This window comes from Sinocyclocheilus grahami, unplaced genomic scaffold (assembly GCF_001515645.1).
Source record: "Sinocyclocheilus grahami isolate Dianchi unplaced genomic scaffold, SAMN03320097.WGS_v1.1 scaffold20.1, whole genome shotgun sequence".
Taxonomy (NCBI): domain Eukaryota; kingdom Metazoa; phylum Chordata; class Actinopteri; order Cypriniformes; family Cyprinidae; genus Sinocyclocheilus; species Sinocyclocheilus grahami.
Genome location: NW_015505199.1, coordinates 1,621,599 through 1,635,207, shown reverse-complemented (window position 1 = coordinate 1,635,207; position 13,609 = coordinate 1,621,599). Strand labels below are relative to the sequence as shown.

Sequence of the window (13,609 nt, the reverse complement as noted above, 5' to 3'; positions counted from 1 at the left end):
TTGTTTTGACCCAGCGGTTGGGTTAAATGTTTAACCCAACCTTCTGGGTAGTAACCCAACCGCTGGGTCAAAACAACCCAATTGCTGGGTTTGTCCCTATTTTACCCAGCATTTTTTAGAGTGTACATTTGCATAATTTCTTGGGAAATATCAAAGACTTGAGGTTTGTTTGGCTTTAGCAGGGAATTCTGAATGAGGTTTGGGATTACAACTGGTACCAGACTGAGGTGTGGGTACAAGACTATATCCGCCGGGTGTGTGAGAAAGCACACAAATACCTCCAGCAGGAGCATCATTCATGCCTCTCTTGCTTCAAACCGGGCACTCTGAATCAGATCGCCATTAGCCTTTTACCCCCTTCAGCCCTAAAAGCCTGGGAGAAGCTTTGAAATGGCAGGAGACTGATGATTATGGGGTGAGCGTGATTTCGCCAGGTACAACATGTTCCTGGAACAACATCCTTGTTGATCCTGGAACAACATTCCTATCAGCCAATCAGAATTGAGGGATAACTTTTCAGGAAATATCTGTTTTAGGCTTACAATCAGGGTTAGGTGCTTCTACACCCTTGTTAATCAGCTATCTGATTTTAGGAATAAATTATGGGTAGGGTTAGGTTTAGGGGTAGGGATTGGGTTAAGTCTATATTTTTGGACAGTTATGTTGATCCAGGAACATGTCTTACTTGGCAAAATCACGGCGACCTGATTATGGGGTGTTGAATGGGTGAATGTAAAATATGATTTTTTTTTGCAGATTTATCTAAATAATATATTTTTTAAATTGTGCAGTGTTGTTCGATGTTTTCAAATGTTTTGTTTTTTATACATGTATGCATGGTTAATATTCAAAAAATTTTTCAATTCAATTAATGTTTATTTGTATATTGATTTTCACGATACAAATCGTTGCAAAGCAACTTTACAGAAAATTATGTTTCTACAATATATTTAGTAGTAGCTTATCAGTGGTGACTGTTAGTTCTGTATGTTGTTTATATATATATATATATATATATATTAATAATAGTAATTTATTACTTATTTATTTTTTAATATTTAGATTTTCAAGATTAAGTCTACATTTTAGGATTGTAGGATTAATAAATAATACTTAATTATTTATTCTTAATAATAATAAATGTTGTTATTATTCATAAATAATTTTATTGTTAGTATTATTTATGAATGATGCATTAAAATGTTGACTAAATCTAAATCTTAATGATAATACTAATAATTTATTAATTTATAAGTTAGTTATATCATAATTATTATTATTTGTAAATGTTACATCAACATGTAGACTAAAAAAATACATCTTAAAGATACATTTTATTTTTTATTTAATACGATACCAATAAGTTCTTCTGTAGTTAAAATATTTTATTGTAATTCAGTATTAATCACATTTTTATATTCAGCGCCTTATAGTTAAGGACTGTCAATCTGGCTGATAATATGAATACGACCCCCAATCTCCCTCCTCTTCCTCCTCCTCCTCCCCCGCCTCTTCCTCTCCTCGTCCCCGCCTCCATATTAATGAAATATATTGGACGATCAGGGCTCCACCGGCACGGGCTTTGTCATGCGCTTCTGCTACCGCTACCGCTACCGCTGCTGTTCAAACCGGACGCGAAAGTGAGTGCTAGCTCCGGTTGTTCTATTGCTTTAAAACAGACATTCTCCACCAAGAGAGAGATTTACACCGGATTCGTTGGTGCACAACGCGGATATAGTTGAAAGTTGGCGTTTTGGTGAGTTCCTCTGGTATATTTCCGAGGCTTTTGTCTCTGATGTCTGTTGCTTTGTTTTTGTGCCTTGTGCATTTAGGTCACATGAGTTTAATTTGAGTGTAATTTTGTAAAGGTTTTCATTCCTGTTGCTTTCATTTCTTCTTGATGTAGTGGACTAACACTCCACTTTTATTTCTCTATTTGTGAAAAGCATTCATTGAGCTGAAAGACTGTGGCAAGCCATTTTAATATGTATTCTTTTATCTTTTATATTATTGATCAAAATCAATAATAATCTTTGTTACTAGTTGTTTTTTTTAATTACAAGTAAAGCAATTGTGACTAGTGTTTTTTTTTTCTTTTTCAATTTCACTAGTAATTGTTCATTGGATTCTAGTACTTATTCCAGTAGCAATTGTTTAATATCTGTTTAATAGTCATTCATATTTATTCGTTGCATGCTAGAACACACTACTTGCAAGGTTGTTTGTGTGTGTGTCTTTGGTATGCAGTGACTAGTCAGAATGACTAATACGTGGTTCAGTTAAATCTTTCTGAATTGATACCAGCAGCAATTGGAATTCATACTAGTCAGAAGTGAATGGTTAATATCTGAACCACAGATCACCATTGAGTTCAACAGGGGAAAAGGAAATGTGTTACAGTAATGAAGGAATAGTTGCTTTTCTCTATACCAGCAACAGTATACCTATTAGGCTGCGTATACGTTGCAAGTCCTAATGCAGAGATCCAATCTTTTGACCATATCAGATTTTTTGGGCCCGCTTTTTTACATTCATTGCAAAGCAACTTTACAGAAAATAAAGTTTCTACAATATATTTAGTAGTAGCTTATCAGTGGTGACTGTTAGTTCTGTATGTTGTTTATATATATATATATATATATATATTAATAATAGTAATTTATTACTTATTTATTTTTTAATATTTAGATTTTCAAGATTAAGTCTACATTTTAGGATTGTAGGATTAATAAATAATACTTAATTATTTATTCTTAATAATAATAAATGTTGTTATTATTCATAAATAATTTTATTGTTAGTATTATTTATGAATGATGCATTAAAATGTTGACTAAATCTAAATCTTAATGATAATACTAATAATTTATTAATTTATAAGTTAGTTATATCATAATTATTATTATTTGTAAATGTTACATCAACATGTAGACTAAAAAAATACATCTTAAAGATACATTTTATTTTTTATTTAATACGATACCAATAAGTTCTTCTGTAGTTAAAATATTTTATTGTAATTCAGTATTAATCACATTTTTATATTCAGCGCCTTATAGTTAAGGACTGTCAATCTGGCTGATAATATGAATACGACCCCCAATCTCCCTCCTCTTCCTCCTCCTCCTCCCCCGCCTCTTCCTCTCCTCGTCCCCGCCTCCATATTAATGAAATATATTGGACGATCAGGGCTCCACCGGCACGGGCTTTGTCATGCGCTTCTGCTACCGCTACCGCTGCTGTTCAAACCGGACGCGAAAGTGAGTGCTAGCTCCGGTTGTTCTATTGCTTTAAAACAGACATTCTCCACCAAGAGAGAGATTTACACCGGATTCGTTGGTGCACAACGCGGATATAGTTGAAAGTTGGCGTTTTGGTGAGTTCCTCTGGTATATTTCCGAGGCTTTTGTCTCTGATGTCTGTTGCTTTGTTTTTGTGCCTTGTGCATTTAGGTCACATGAGTTTAATTTGAGTGTAATTTTGTAAAGGTTTTCATTCCTGTTGCTTTCATTTCTTCTTGATGTAGTGGACTAACACTCCACTTTTATTTCTCTATTTGTGAAAAGCATTCATTGAGCTGAAAGACTGTGGCAAGCCATTTTAATATGTATTCTTTTATCTTTTATATTATTGATCAAAATCAATAATAATCTTTGTTACTAGTTGTTTTTTTTAATTACAAGTAAAGCAATTGTGACTAGTGTTTTTTTTTTCTTTTTCAATTTCACTAGTAATTGTTCATTGGATTCTAGTACTTATTCCAGTAGCAATTGTTTAATATCTGTTTAATAGTCATTCATATTTATTCGTTGCATGCTAGAACACACTACTTGCAAGGTTGTTTGTGTGTGTGTCTTTGGTATGCAGTGACTAGTCAGAATGACTAATACGTGGTTCAGTTAAATCTTTCTGAATTGATACCAGCAGCAATTGGAATTCATACTAGTCAGAAGTGAATGGTTAATATCTGAACCACAGATCACCATTGAGTTCAACAGGGGAAAAGGAAATGTGTTACAGTAATGAAGGAATAGTTACTTTTCTCTATACCAGCAACAGTATACCTATTAGGCTGCGTATACGTTGCAAGTCCTAATGCAGAGATCCAATCTTTTGACCATATCAGATTTTTTGGGCCCGCTTTTTTACATTCACTTTAGACACAACTGAATTCCGAAATGAAATAAAGTAGCGCTGTAAGATTATATTTATTTGAATGAATTAACGAGAGAGAGAGAGTATGCACGAGTGGGAGAAGTTGAAAACCAGCTCCTGAATGTTGCGTATTAGTAATCAAAAATATGATACTAGTAACACAAAAATATATAATATTAAATGTTAATTTGGCTTGCCACAAAAAGAGTCCTTAAGAATCAGGTAAATTAGATTTTTATATATGATCAAATGTTTACCATTGTCAGTCATAAAGTGATGTATTAATTTTACTAAAAGATTTGTCAAATTCTTCAAAAATGTTTTATGCCATGCTGAATTCACATCTGAAGTTTGTTTTAGCAAGAAAATAAATATGCATCAGGTAGAGTAATTCAGTAATCGATAAGCTTTAACTAATTTCCAGCTGAATAGAAAAATCCTGCTGACTAGTAAAAGTAAAAGCTCAGATGATTATTTTTGTACAGAAACCACAAAAATATTTGAAAGCGTTTGTTGAACCACTGTAGCTGTTTTGACTTCGGTTCTTTAACAGATTACATTGTTTCATTAAATTGCCTGGGGCTCAGGGAACCCTATATCCCCTTTTACCACACACACGCATATGCATGGACACAGACACACACTCTTTTTCGGTGTTACTCCCCCACAACATGTGGTTCTAGTTCCTGCTGAGTTGAAGCTGTAGACAGATTGCCCTGGCGTTCGGGTCTGGTGTGGGGCGAAATGTAAATATTGTGGAAGAGATGGAGTAATTAGACTGGTTTTGCCCAGACACCTTCGTTCCACATCGGTCGCAACCTCTCCCATGACCAGAGGCCCCCAGGTCCTGCACTGAGCTGAAGGGTGTGTGTCTGTGCACTGGGAGTCAACCTAGGGGTCACTGGTTTGCCATTCAGCCAGTGAGAAACTGGTTTGAAATACGCTTCACCTTTACACACAGACCAATTAGGGTGGATAAAGTTTGCTTGTACATTGTCCGTGACAGAGCTTCTGAAAATCTTTGCTTCTGTTTTGCATGCCTATTATGCATATGTGAGCTTAATAAGCTTGATTCCTCACGTGCCCTCTTATATTAAAAAAAAATTTGAATGAGAATCGCCCTCTTTCAAATGAAAGAAAACACTTGTCCATTCCTCACACGCTTTTTCTCTTGTCCTCATTAAACGTATGCGTCTCGGGCTTAATTTCTTTTCCTATTCCCCTCTCGAGGCCCAGGAGAGCAGCTGCACGACTCTGTGAAAGCTCCCAGATGTACTTAGCAAAGGCGACTTTTGCTGACCGCCCGTCAGACGCCCTGTAATATGAGAAGTTTATCTGATCTTAGAGATGGCCCATACAGAGGCAATAATAGGAGAATTTGGTGCCATTGGCCTGAAGAAGGTGTGTATGTGTTGGAGATTTCACTTCAGTGTTGTTTGAAATGCAAAACGCATCGATTTGTGCTATTTTACACCTTCATTGATGGATTTGTTGATGCTGAACTGCAGATATTTAATATTATGAGTTTAAGGAGAGCACTGTCTATTGTCTTTTTTCCTTTCTTTTTTGCAGAGCTTTTTCTTGTACATATGCTTGGCAAATCAAATTGAAGAGAACAAATTTTCTTTTTATTATATTATTTAGTATATTACACTTGTGTTCTTTTAACATTCATGTATTACCAGAAAATGCTTTTAAAGAAAATATAATGTGCTTTTAATGACGTAGGGCGCTTCAAATGATAACCATACGGTGCTCTTTTAAAATGAGACTATGAAGTAGGCACTGCATTTTAAACCAGCAACAAAATGAATAATACATTAACTTGCCTGCTTAGTAATATTCATAGAAAATTGTCTGTCGCTCTGTGCAGGATAAAATTGATTTAGAAATAAACTGTGGAGATGCAGTTCTAGCTGTGAATTCCTTTCATAGCACTTACATACCTGTCAAATCTCGTCTCGCAGCTTGATAATGCACTCATCTAGGTGGAGAAGGGGGTTAGTCTTTCTTCCTAATGAGGATTACCTGTTGGCCTCATAAAAGAGGCCTTTGACCGGAGAGCCGTTGGGGGGAGGCCTGCAAAACAATAGGGTGCTGAAAAGCACATGCCTCCTGTAGGGCACAATGGCCAGCTGAAACTCCGTCTTGAAGAGGATCCCTAGACAACTCAGTTTTAGCGCTGCCCGTTTCTAAACAGCCGCTTTCAGGGCTGTAATGTGACCCTTCTAATATGCAAAATCTAAAATGGCCTCTGAGGAAGAGAATTCAGCAGTGTATGATGAGCCTTTAAGTGGTCAAATTCAAAAGGAAAGGATCAAAGTTTGTGGCTCGACTTTGTTTGATCCACTCAATCCAGTCTGCATGAGAATCAATTTGACTTTTTGTTGTATACAAGTCACACGTTTTCCCATTTTTATTAAAAAAAAAAATAAAATTTCGAAATGTTTTTTTTGTTTATTATTTGTAATATGAGACCCAGATGGGTGAAATTAATGCAGTAAGATTTAATCATTTAATGTTGAATGTCAATATAAATAATTTTATTTAACTTGCGGATATTGCACATATGGCAATAGGGCTCAATAAAACAATGGTATATAATCATCTTGTAGGTTCTAATACAATGTAGTAACAAGTTGAATGCTACTAGTGATGAATTACCGGTTGATTTAATAGTACGAAACCAGACCCGTGATCAAAATCCTTTCTCTTACAAAAAAGAATGGTGGGCCTATGGTGCAGTGATGGTATCTTTTATACTTGTGTGTTTATATATATATATATATATATATATATATATATATATCATGGTACAGTATGATTAGGAAATTCATATACCATTATATTTACATTATACTCAAAAGCACTTTCATGGAACTACCATAAAACATGTCTAAAGAAATGCAGTAATACCATGGAAGTTTTGTTTGTAATCATGTTAATTGATTTATATAAATAATTTTAACAGGTAAATCAGCTTAATATATATTAATTAGCTTAGTATTATTTGGGTTTTCATGTTTTTGTAATCATCATATAATATTATGATACTTAAAATAACCTTTTTCATTTTTTTCCCTCCCCCAACTTCAGTCATTTTCCCAAAGACTGTTATTCCGGCACTGGGCCAGTCCAGTCAGTTTTGGCGCCCCATGCAGTCCCCGTATCACCTGCCGCACCCCCTACCCCCTCTGCCAGTGCGCAAGGGGGTACGAGGTAGGAGACCCAAGAGCCAGACCATCGCCATGCTAAAAGCAGCAGCCGAGGCAGCAGCAGCAGCAGCCGGCACGTCACCGAATGGCCAAACGCAGTCCAATGCAGCCAAGAGTCCTATGAGCTCACCACTCACACCCAAACCATATAAAAAGCGAGGACCCAAACCCGGCAGCAAGGTATAACTGCTTTTTTGTGGTTTAATAGGTCAGTTAATAGGTTTAATTGGTTTGCTCATGTTGTTTCAAAGCTGTATGATTTTCTGTTTTCTGAAGATATTTTGCCGTTTCTTTTATTTTTTTTTGATTGAATCTGATGTCATTGGTAGCCAACATAATGGGATTTTAATGGTATTAAATGGCCCCAGTAACTGATCATTATACAGCTTTTGTTTGATATAGGGTGGGTCGTATGTCATGAGCAATTATCCATGTTAAACATGAACACTTCTACTATAATTCTTCCCCATGAAAGGTACATTAAACATGCTGGATTCACTTAGTTTCAGACAAGGGTCTGTCGTAATGAAGATAAGGCATCTGTAGTTTTTTGCCATTATTTTGAGAGTCAGAAGGTGGGCAAACAAAATGGGGTTGTTTAGTGAGAGTAAGTATTGTTGTTTTAGCTCTCACTCTGTCTACCGCCTTTTACAGAGGAAACAAAAGGTTCCTCATTCACTTTCAAGCCCCACGTTGTCGTCCTCGGTGTCAGACGGGAGACTGTCTAGTCTGCAGACAACAAGAGACTCAGGAGTTGTGTCTACAGGTAGGCTTTTATCTTCCTGCCTTTATTTTCTACTATACATGGACCATGTACTCCTTAGTATTCTGATAGTTTTGCACTGTTGTACGCTTCATCTGACTATCCACCCTCTCCTCTTCTAGTTTGTGTGTATGTGAACAAACATGGAGACCCAGGGCCGCACCTGGACCGTAAACTGTTGTTGCAACTGCCTGATCATTTCGGGCCGGGTCCCGTGAACACGGTTCTCCAGCATGCGGTCCAAGCCTGCGTGGACTGTGCGTTTCACCCCAAAGCTCTGTTCAGCTTCCTGCACTCTCAGTCTGACGGCGGGGAAATCATCAGAGGTCAGTTTGGATCTGCTTTAAGAGTGTGATCTGGGTTTAATTTAAGAGTGATTCTTTGATTAGGAGAACATTTCTGCCAGGAAGGAAGAATGCTTTTAAATGACAAATGTTTATCATATATCATATCATATCAGTGCTTAAAAATATTTAACGCAGGATCGGAGCTAGGGTTGGCCACCCCAATCACAACTGCTGCCTCTGGCTCTTGTTTTATTTGTTTTATTTATTAATTTTTTTTCTTGACAAGAATTGCATTTATATAGATGCAGAATGTCTTTACGACCACATCAGGGAGACTTTTCAGATGCAAACTCCAGCTTAGCCTCAGCGCCAGGCGCTAGTCAATCGAGCACGGAAAAGGTACTGGTGACGAGGGAGCTTCAGAAGAACAATAGTGAACTGTGGTCAGATTAGATATTATCAGGCCATATGTTAGTAAAAATAAATTTTCCTGTCCTGTCAGCCGTTATATTGTGCTCGCAGCATGTGCTCTTCAATTGTACATACACACAACTGTGCGGGCTGTGTATCATTTCATATTAAAGGGCAAAAGAAACTACGAGCATGTTAAGTCATGAAGTTACCAAAAAGGCAATTAAAGCTGCCTTAAATCTGTGCATGCATGCAAGTATTTGTTAGTCACATTTAAGAACATGTCTCTGAAATCCAGTGGTTTTCAAAACTGTCCTGGAGCAGCCCAGCACCTTCTCCCTCATCTAACACACCCGATTCAGCTCATCAGCTCATTAGTAGAGACTTTAAGACCTGAAGTGGGTTAGAAAAGGTAGAGTTATGAGAAAATACGATGCGTGTCAGATCCGTGTCATGTTCATATGACATTTATTATAATGGGACAATTATGACATTTATTAAAAAAAAAAATCTATTTCATAGCGGCATCAGTAGTATTGGTATCAGTGATATTCGCCTTCAGTCATAAAGATGCCATTAAACAAACATAAAAAATATACTGTCTTGATGTTGTTTCTACATTAATTTAAAGACTAAATGTGAAATTATTGCAATATAAAAGTATATTTAAAAACTTTAATGTTAGGTGGGATTAATCACGATGAATTTCATTAAAAATGTGCGATTAATTAGTAAAAAATTTATTGATTGACATCACTAATGTTATTAATAATGTTAATATATTATTTTAATGTCAATTTATTACATATGGTAAAATAGTACAAGTAAATTAATAATTAATATATAATAAATTATACATTTTATATATATAATAAATGTATATATGTGTGTGTGTGTGTGTGTATCTTTTATAAAAAAAGTTATTTTATTCAGAATAAATATTATATTTCATTTTTTGAAAAGCACATGCCTCCTGTAGGGTACAATGGCCAGCTGAAACTCCATCTTGAAGAGGATCCCTAGACAACTCAGTTTTTGCGCTGCCCATTTCAGGGCTGTTTAGAAATAAAATAAAAGTTAATTTATTGCTAGTTAACTTGTTATTTTTGGATTCTCCGAAAACTGAAAAATGCCATTACTATCACTCACAATATAAAAAAAAATCCCCATCACGCATTATATTACCAAAATCTACTCGAAGGTTGATTGAGGCCATGACATGTGATGCATGTTCTAACAAATATGAAACGTAGTTCATTTTTCAAAATGTCAGGGAGTTAAAAGGAAGAATGATCCATAATCGAAAGCATTTTGAGAGCTGAATGGCACATTGCTGTAAGACATGAGCTCCATTTGAATTAGTGTAGTTGTATGTTATTTTAAGGACGATGAATTTCATTAAAAATGTGCGATTAATTAGTAAAAAATTTATTGATTGACATCACTAATGTTATTAATAATGTTAATATATTATTTTAATGTCAATTTATTACATACTTATGGTAAAATAGTACAAGTAAATTAATAATTAATATATAATAAATTATACATTTTATATATATAATAAATGTATATATGTGTGTGTGTATCTTATTTAAAAAAAAAAAGTTATTTTATTCAGAATAAATATTATATTTCATTTTTTGAAAAGCACATGCCTCCTGTAGGGTACAATGGCCAGCTGAAACTCCATCTTGAAGAGGATCCCTAGACAACTCAGTTTTTGCGCTGCCCATTTCAGGGCTGTTTAGAAATAAAATAAAAGTTAATTTATTGCTAGTTAACTTGTTATTTTTGGATTCTCCGAAAACTGAAAAATGCCATTACTATCACTCACAATATAAAAAAAAATCCCCATCACGCATTATATTACCAAAATCTACTCGAAGGTTGATTGAGGCCATGACATGTGATGCATGTTTTAACAAATATGAAACGTAGTTCATTTTTCAAAATGTCAGGGAGTTAAAAGGAAGAATGATCCATAATCGAAAGCATTTTGAGAGCTGAATGGCACATTGCTGTAAGACATGAGCTCCATTTGAATTAGTGTAGTTGTATGTTATTTTAAGGCTGTCAACATGTGTGTGCTTAACAATAAAGGGAGAAGTGAGAGCATGGGTGTGTGGTTGACCTGAAAAGAGAAAAGGGTGTGCATATGTTTAAAGAGAAGCGTGTGTGTGTGCACAGCTGATGTTATCAGACTGCGAGTAATTAGGGATGACATCTGTGTGTAACCTGGTTCTGAGCATTTGATTGGGGTGTCCCCATGGGAAGTGTGCGTATGTGTATGCCTGTCTATATTTGTGTGTGTGTGCAGGGGGTGGGGCCCACGCTAGGACTGTGGGGGCAATCTGCTGTGATGCCATGGCCCGTTAATCGGCACCCATTTTGCCAGATCAACCCCCCACCCCCTAGGTTTTTTTTTTTGGGTCTAGTCCAGGTGATGTTTAAGAGTAATACATTAATTTAAGTGTTTTTAATTTTGCACAAATTCTACTTTCATGCAGTTCGCTCTGAAGGAGGAATACACTACGTCAAGCTCCCCACTGCCTCCAGTGCATCATTCGTTCTGCGCTTTCTAGAAACTCTGTGTCACCACCTGCATTGTGATAACCTGTTCAGCAGCCAGCCGTTCAGTCCACTAACTACTAACACACACACGCCGTACGAAAGGAGCAAATCAGGTATGTGTGCATGTTTGTGTCGGTGTTGCTATTGCTATTGCTATCTGAAACTAAAACTATTAGAAATGTGCAGTAATTGAAACAAATCTAAAATTAAATTAAATGTAAAAAAGGTAACAAATTAGAAATGCAACTAAATGAAATAAGTTTCAATCAGCTGAAGTGCTAAAATTACTAAAACTAAACAGTTTTAAATATGAATAATGTTTACGTTAGAGCAAAATTTAATTAATTCATTAAAAGTAGTAGTATGAACAAAAAGTGAACTAAAGTGGACCAAAAAAAGATCCAAGTCCGCTTTAAAGTCCAGATACTGTGAATTCAGCTGTGTTCTGTAGGTCTTGACGTATGACCAGCAGTTTAAGATGAATGTTTGTTGTTGTTTGAATTGAAATGTTGTTCAAATAATTGCAGTATGATATATTTATATATTTTTTTATACACAATCACACAGCCCAAACTTGTGTGATTTCAGAAGTAAATCCTATGGTCTTCCAGAAGTGATCTATATCTGCTCTTTTCTTCTGTTGCAGTGAAAGAGGAGACGTCAGAGGCTTTGTCTGTAGCACGAGGTACGAGACGTTTCAACAGAGATTCCACTACCTACACCGCTGCCCTGTCACCGAAACTACAGAGAACAGAAGCTTTGCCCTTAGACGGTACGACCTGTTCAGCTGTTCCGAGTGTTTTTGCTTGTTAGTGTCTGAGAGTGAATGATATCGATTGAGTGTTTATGCCACAATAAATGCGGCATATATCCAAGCCAGTTCTGATGGGTTGAACTGAAAGTGAATGGAGGACAGGGTTTTCTTTAGGTTGAGTTGGACGCCTCTCTTCATTCTCTCATTAAGTGCACATAATAAAACTCTTAATAATGCTCACAGCCTCCTAATTAAGTCGTCTACATTGTAACTAATTAAGTGTCTGATTTTTATTAGGGTGTGAATGACCTGCCAATTTGGGTTATTTTTCTGCTGCGGTTATAATTTAACAGACATAAGTGCTGTGTGGTCAGCTCTCATTAAATGTCTTGTAGATCAAGCTCATTAAAAAAAGAAAAAAAAAGTATTCTTAGCAGCATTATAAAACTGATCTGTCGTGTTTGCACATGTCTATTGGAAGACCATTATAAACTCTGAGACATGTTACTAGTTCCATCAGATTTATATTCATTCTGAACACAGGAATCCTGCATTTATTTTAGTGGGGGTTTATGTGTTCGTTAAATACTGTAGGTGTGTATACTTGTAGTCTCTAGCGTGTAACTAAAAACTTCTATAAACCTTTGTTTATACACACAACTAGCTTTTCTTTATTATTGCTATTTTATGCAATTTAAAGTAAGCAGAACTATGAAATAGCACAGATGGGAGTATAGGATTTATGTAGTGACCAAAAATGTTCAAATAGCTTGTTACTAGTTCCATCAGATTTATATTCATTCTGAACACAGGAATCCTCCTGCATTTATTTTAGTGGGGGTTTATGTGTTCGTTAAATACTGTAGGTGTGTATACTTGTAGTCTCTAGCATGTAACTAAAAACTTCTATAAACCTTTGTTTATACACACAACTAGCTTTTCTTTATTATTGCTATTTTATACAATTTAAAGTAAGCAGAACTATGAAATAGCACAGATGGGAGTATAGGATTTATGTAGTGACCAAAAATGTTCAAATAGCTTATATTTTAGCTTTTTGAAAGCAGTGATAAGGAGCCACAACTTCATTAGGTGCATCCTGGGATGCTGTTTAAACAATAATCATCCATTCAATAATGCGAAGGAAATTTAGGTGCAATTTATATTTGTCAAAACTATGTATTAAAGTGATCAAAAGAGACAGTGGTAAGACTTTTACATTGTTACAAAAGATTTCTATTTCTAATAAAAGTTGTTCTTTTGAACTTTCTATTCATCAAAAAATCCTGAAAAATGTATCATGGTTTCCACATAAATACTGTTTTCAACACTGATGATAATAAGAAATGTTACTTGAACATCAAATCAGCACATTAGTATGATTTCTGAAGGATCTTGTGACACTGAAGATTGGAGTAATGGCTGCTGAAAATCAGCTTTGCATTATTTC

The 13,609-nt window shown here is 35.5% G+C and overlaps 1 protein-coding gene across 1 annotated transcript in view; it reads left to right on the top strand.

Annotated features, from left to right (window-relative positions):
• Positions 1–13,609, top strand: part of LOC107556262 (polycomb protein SCMH1-like) — a 33,430-nt gene that overhangs the window by 10,293 nt on the left and 9,528 nt on the right. Inside the window, exons 5-9 of the mRNA XM_016239332.1 lie at positions 7,252–7,550; positions 8,025–8,136; positions 8,256–8,459; positions 11,342–11,518; positions 12,052–12,177. Coding sequence (XP_016094818.1) covers positions 7,252–7,550; positions 8,025–8,136; positions 8,256–8,459; positions 11,342–11,518; positions 12,052–12,177 — 918 coding nt within the window. The remainder of the gene's footprint in view (positions 1–7,251; positions 7,551–8,024; positions 8,137–8,255; positions 8,460–11,341; positions 11,519–12,051; positions 12,178–13,609) is intronic.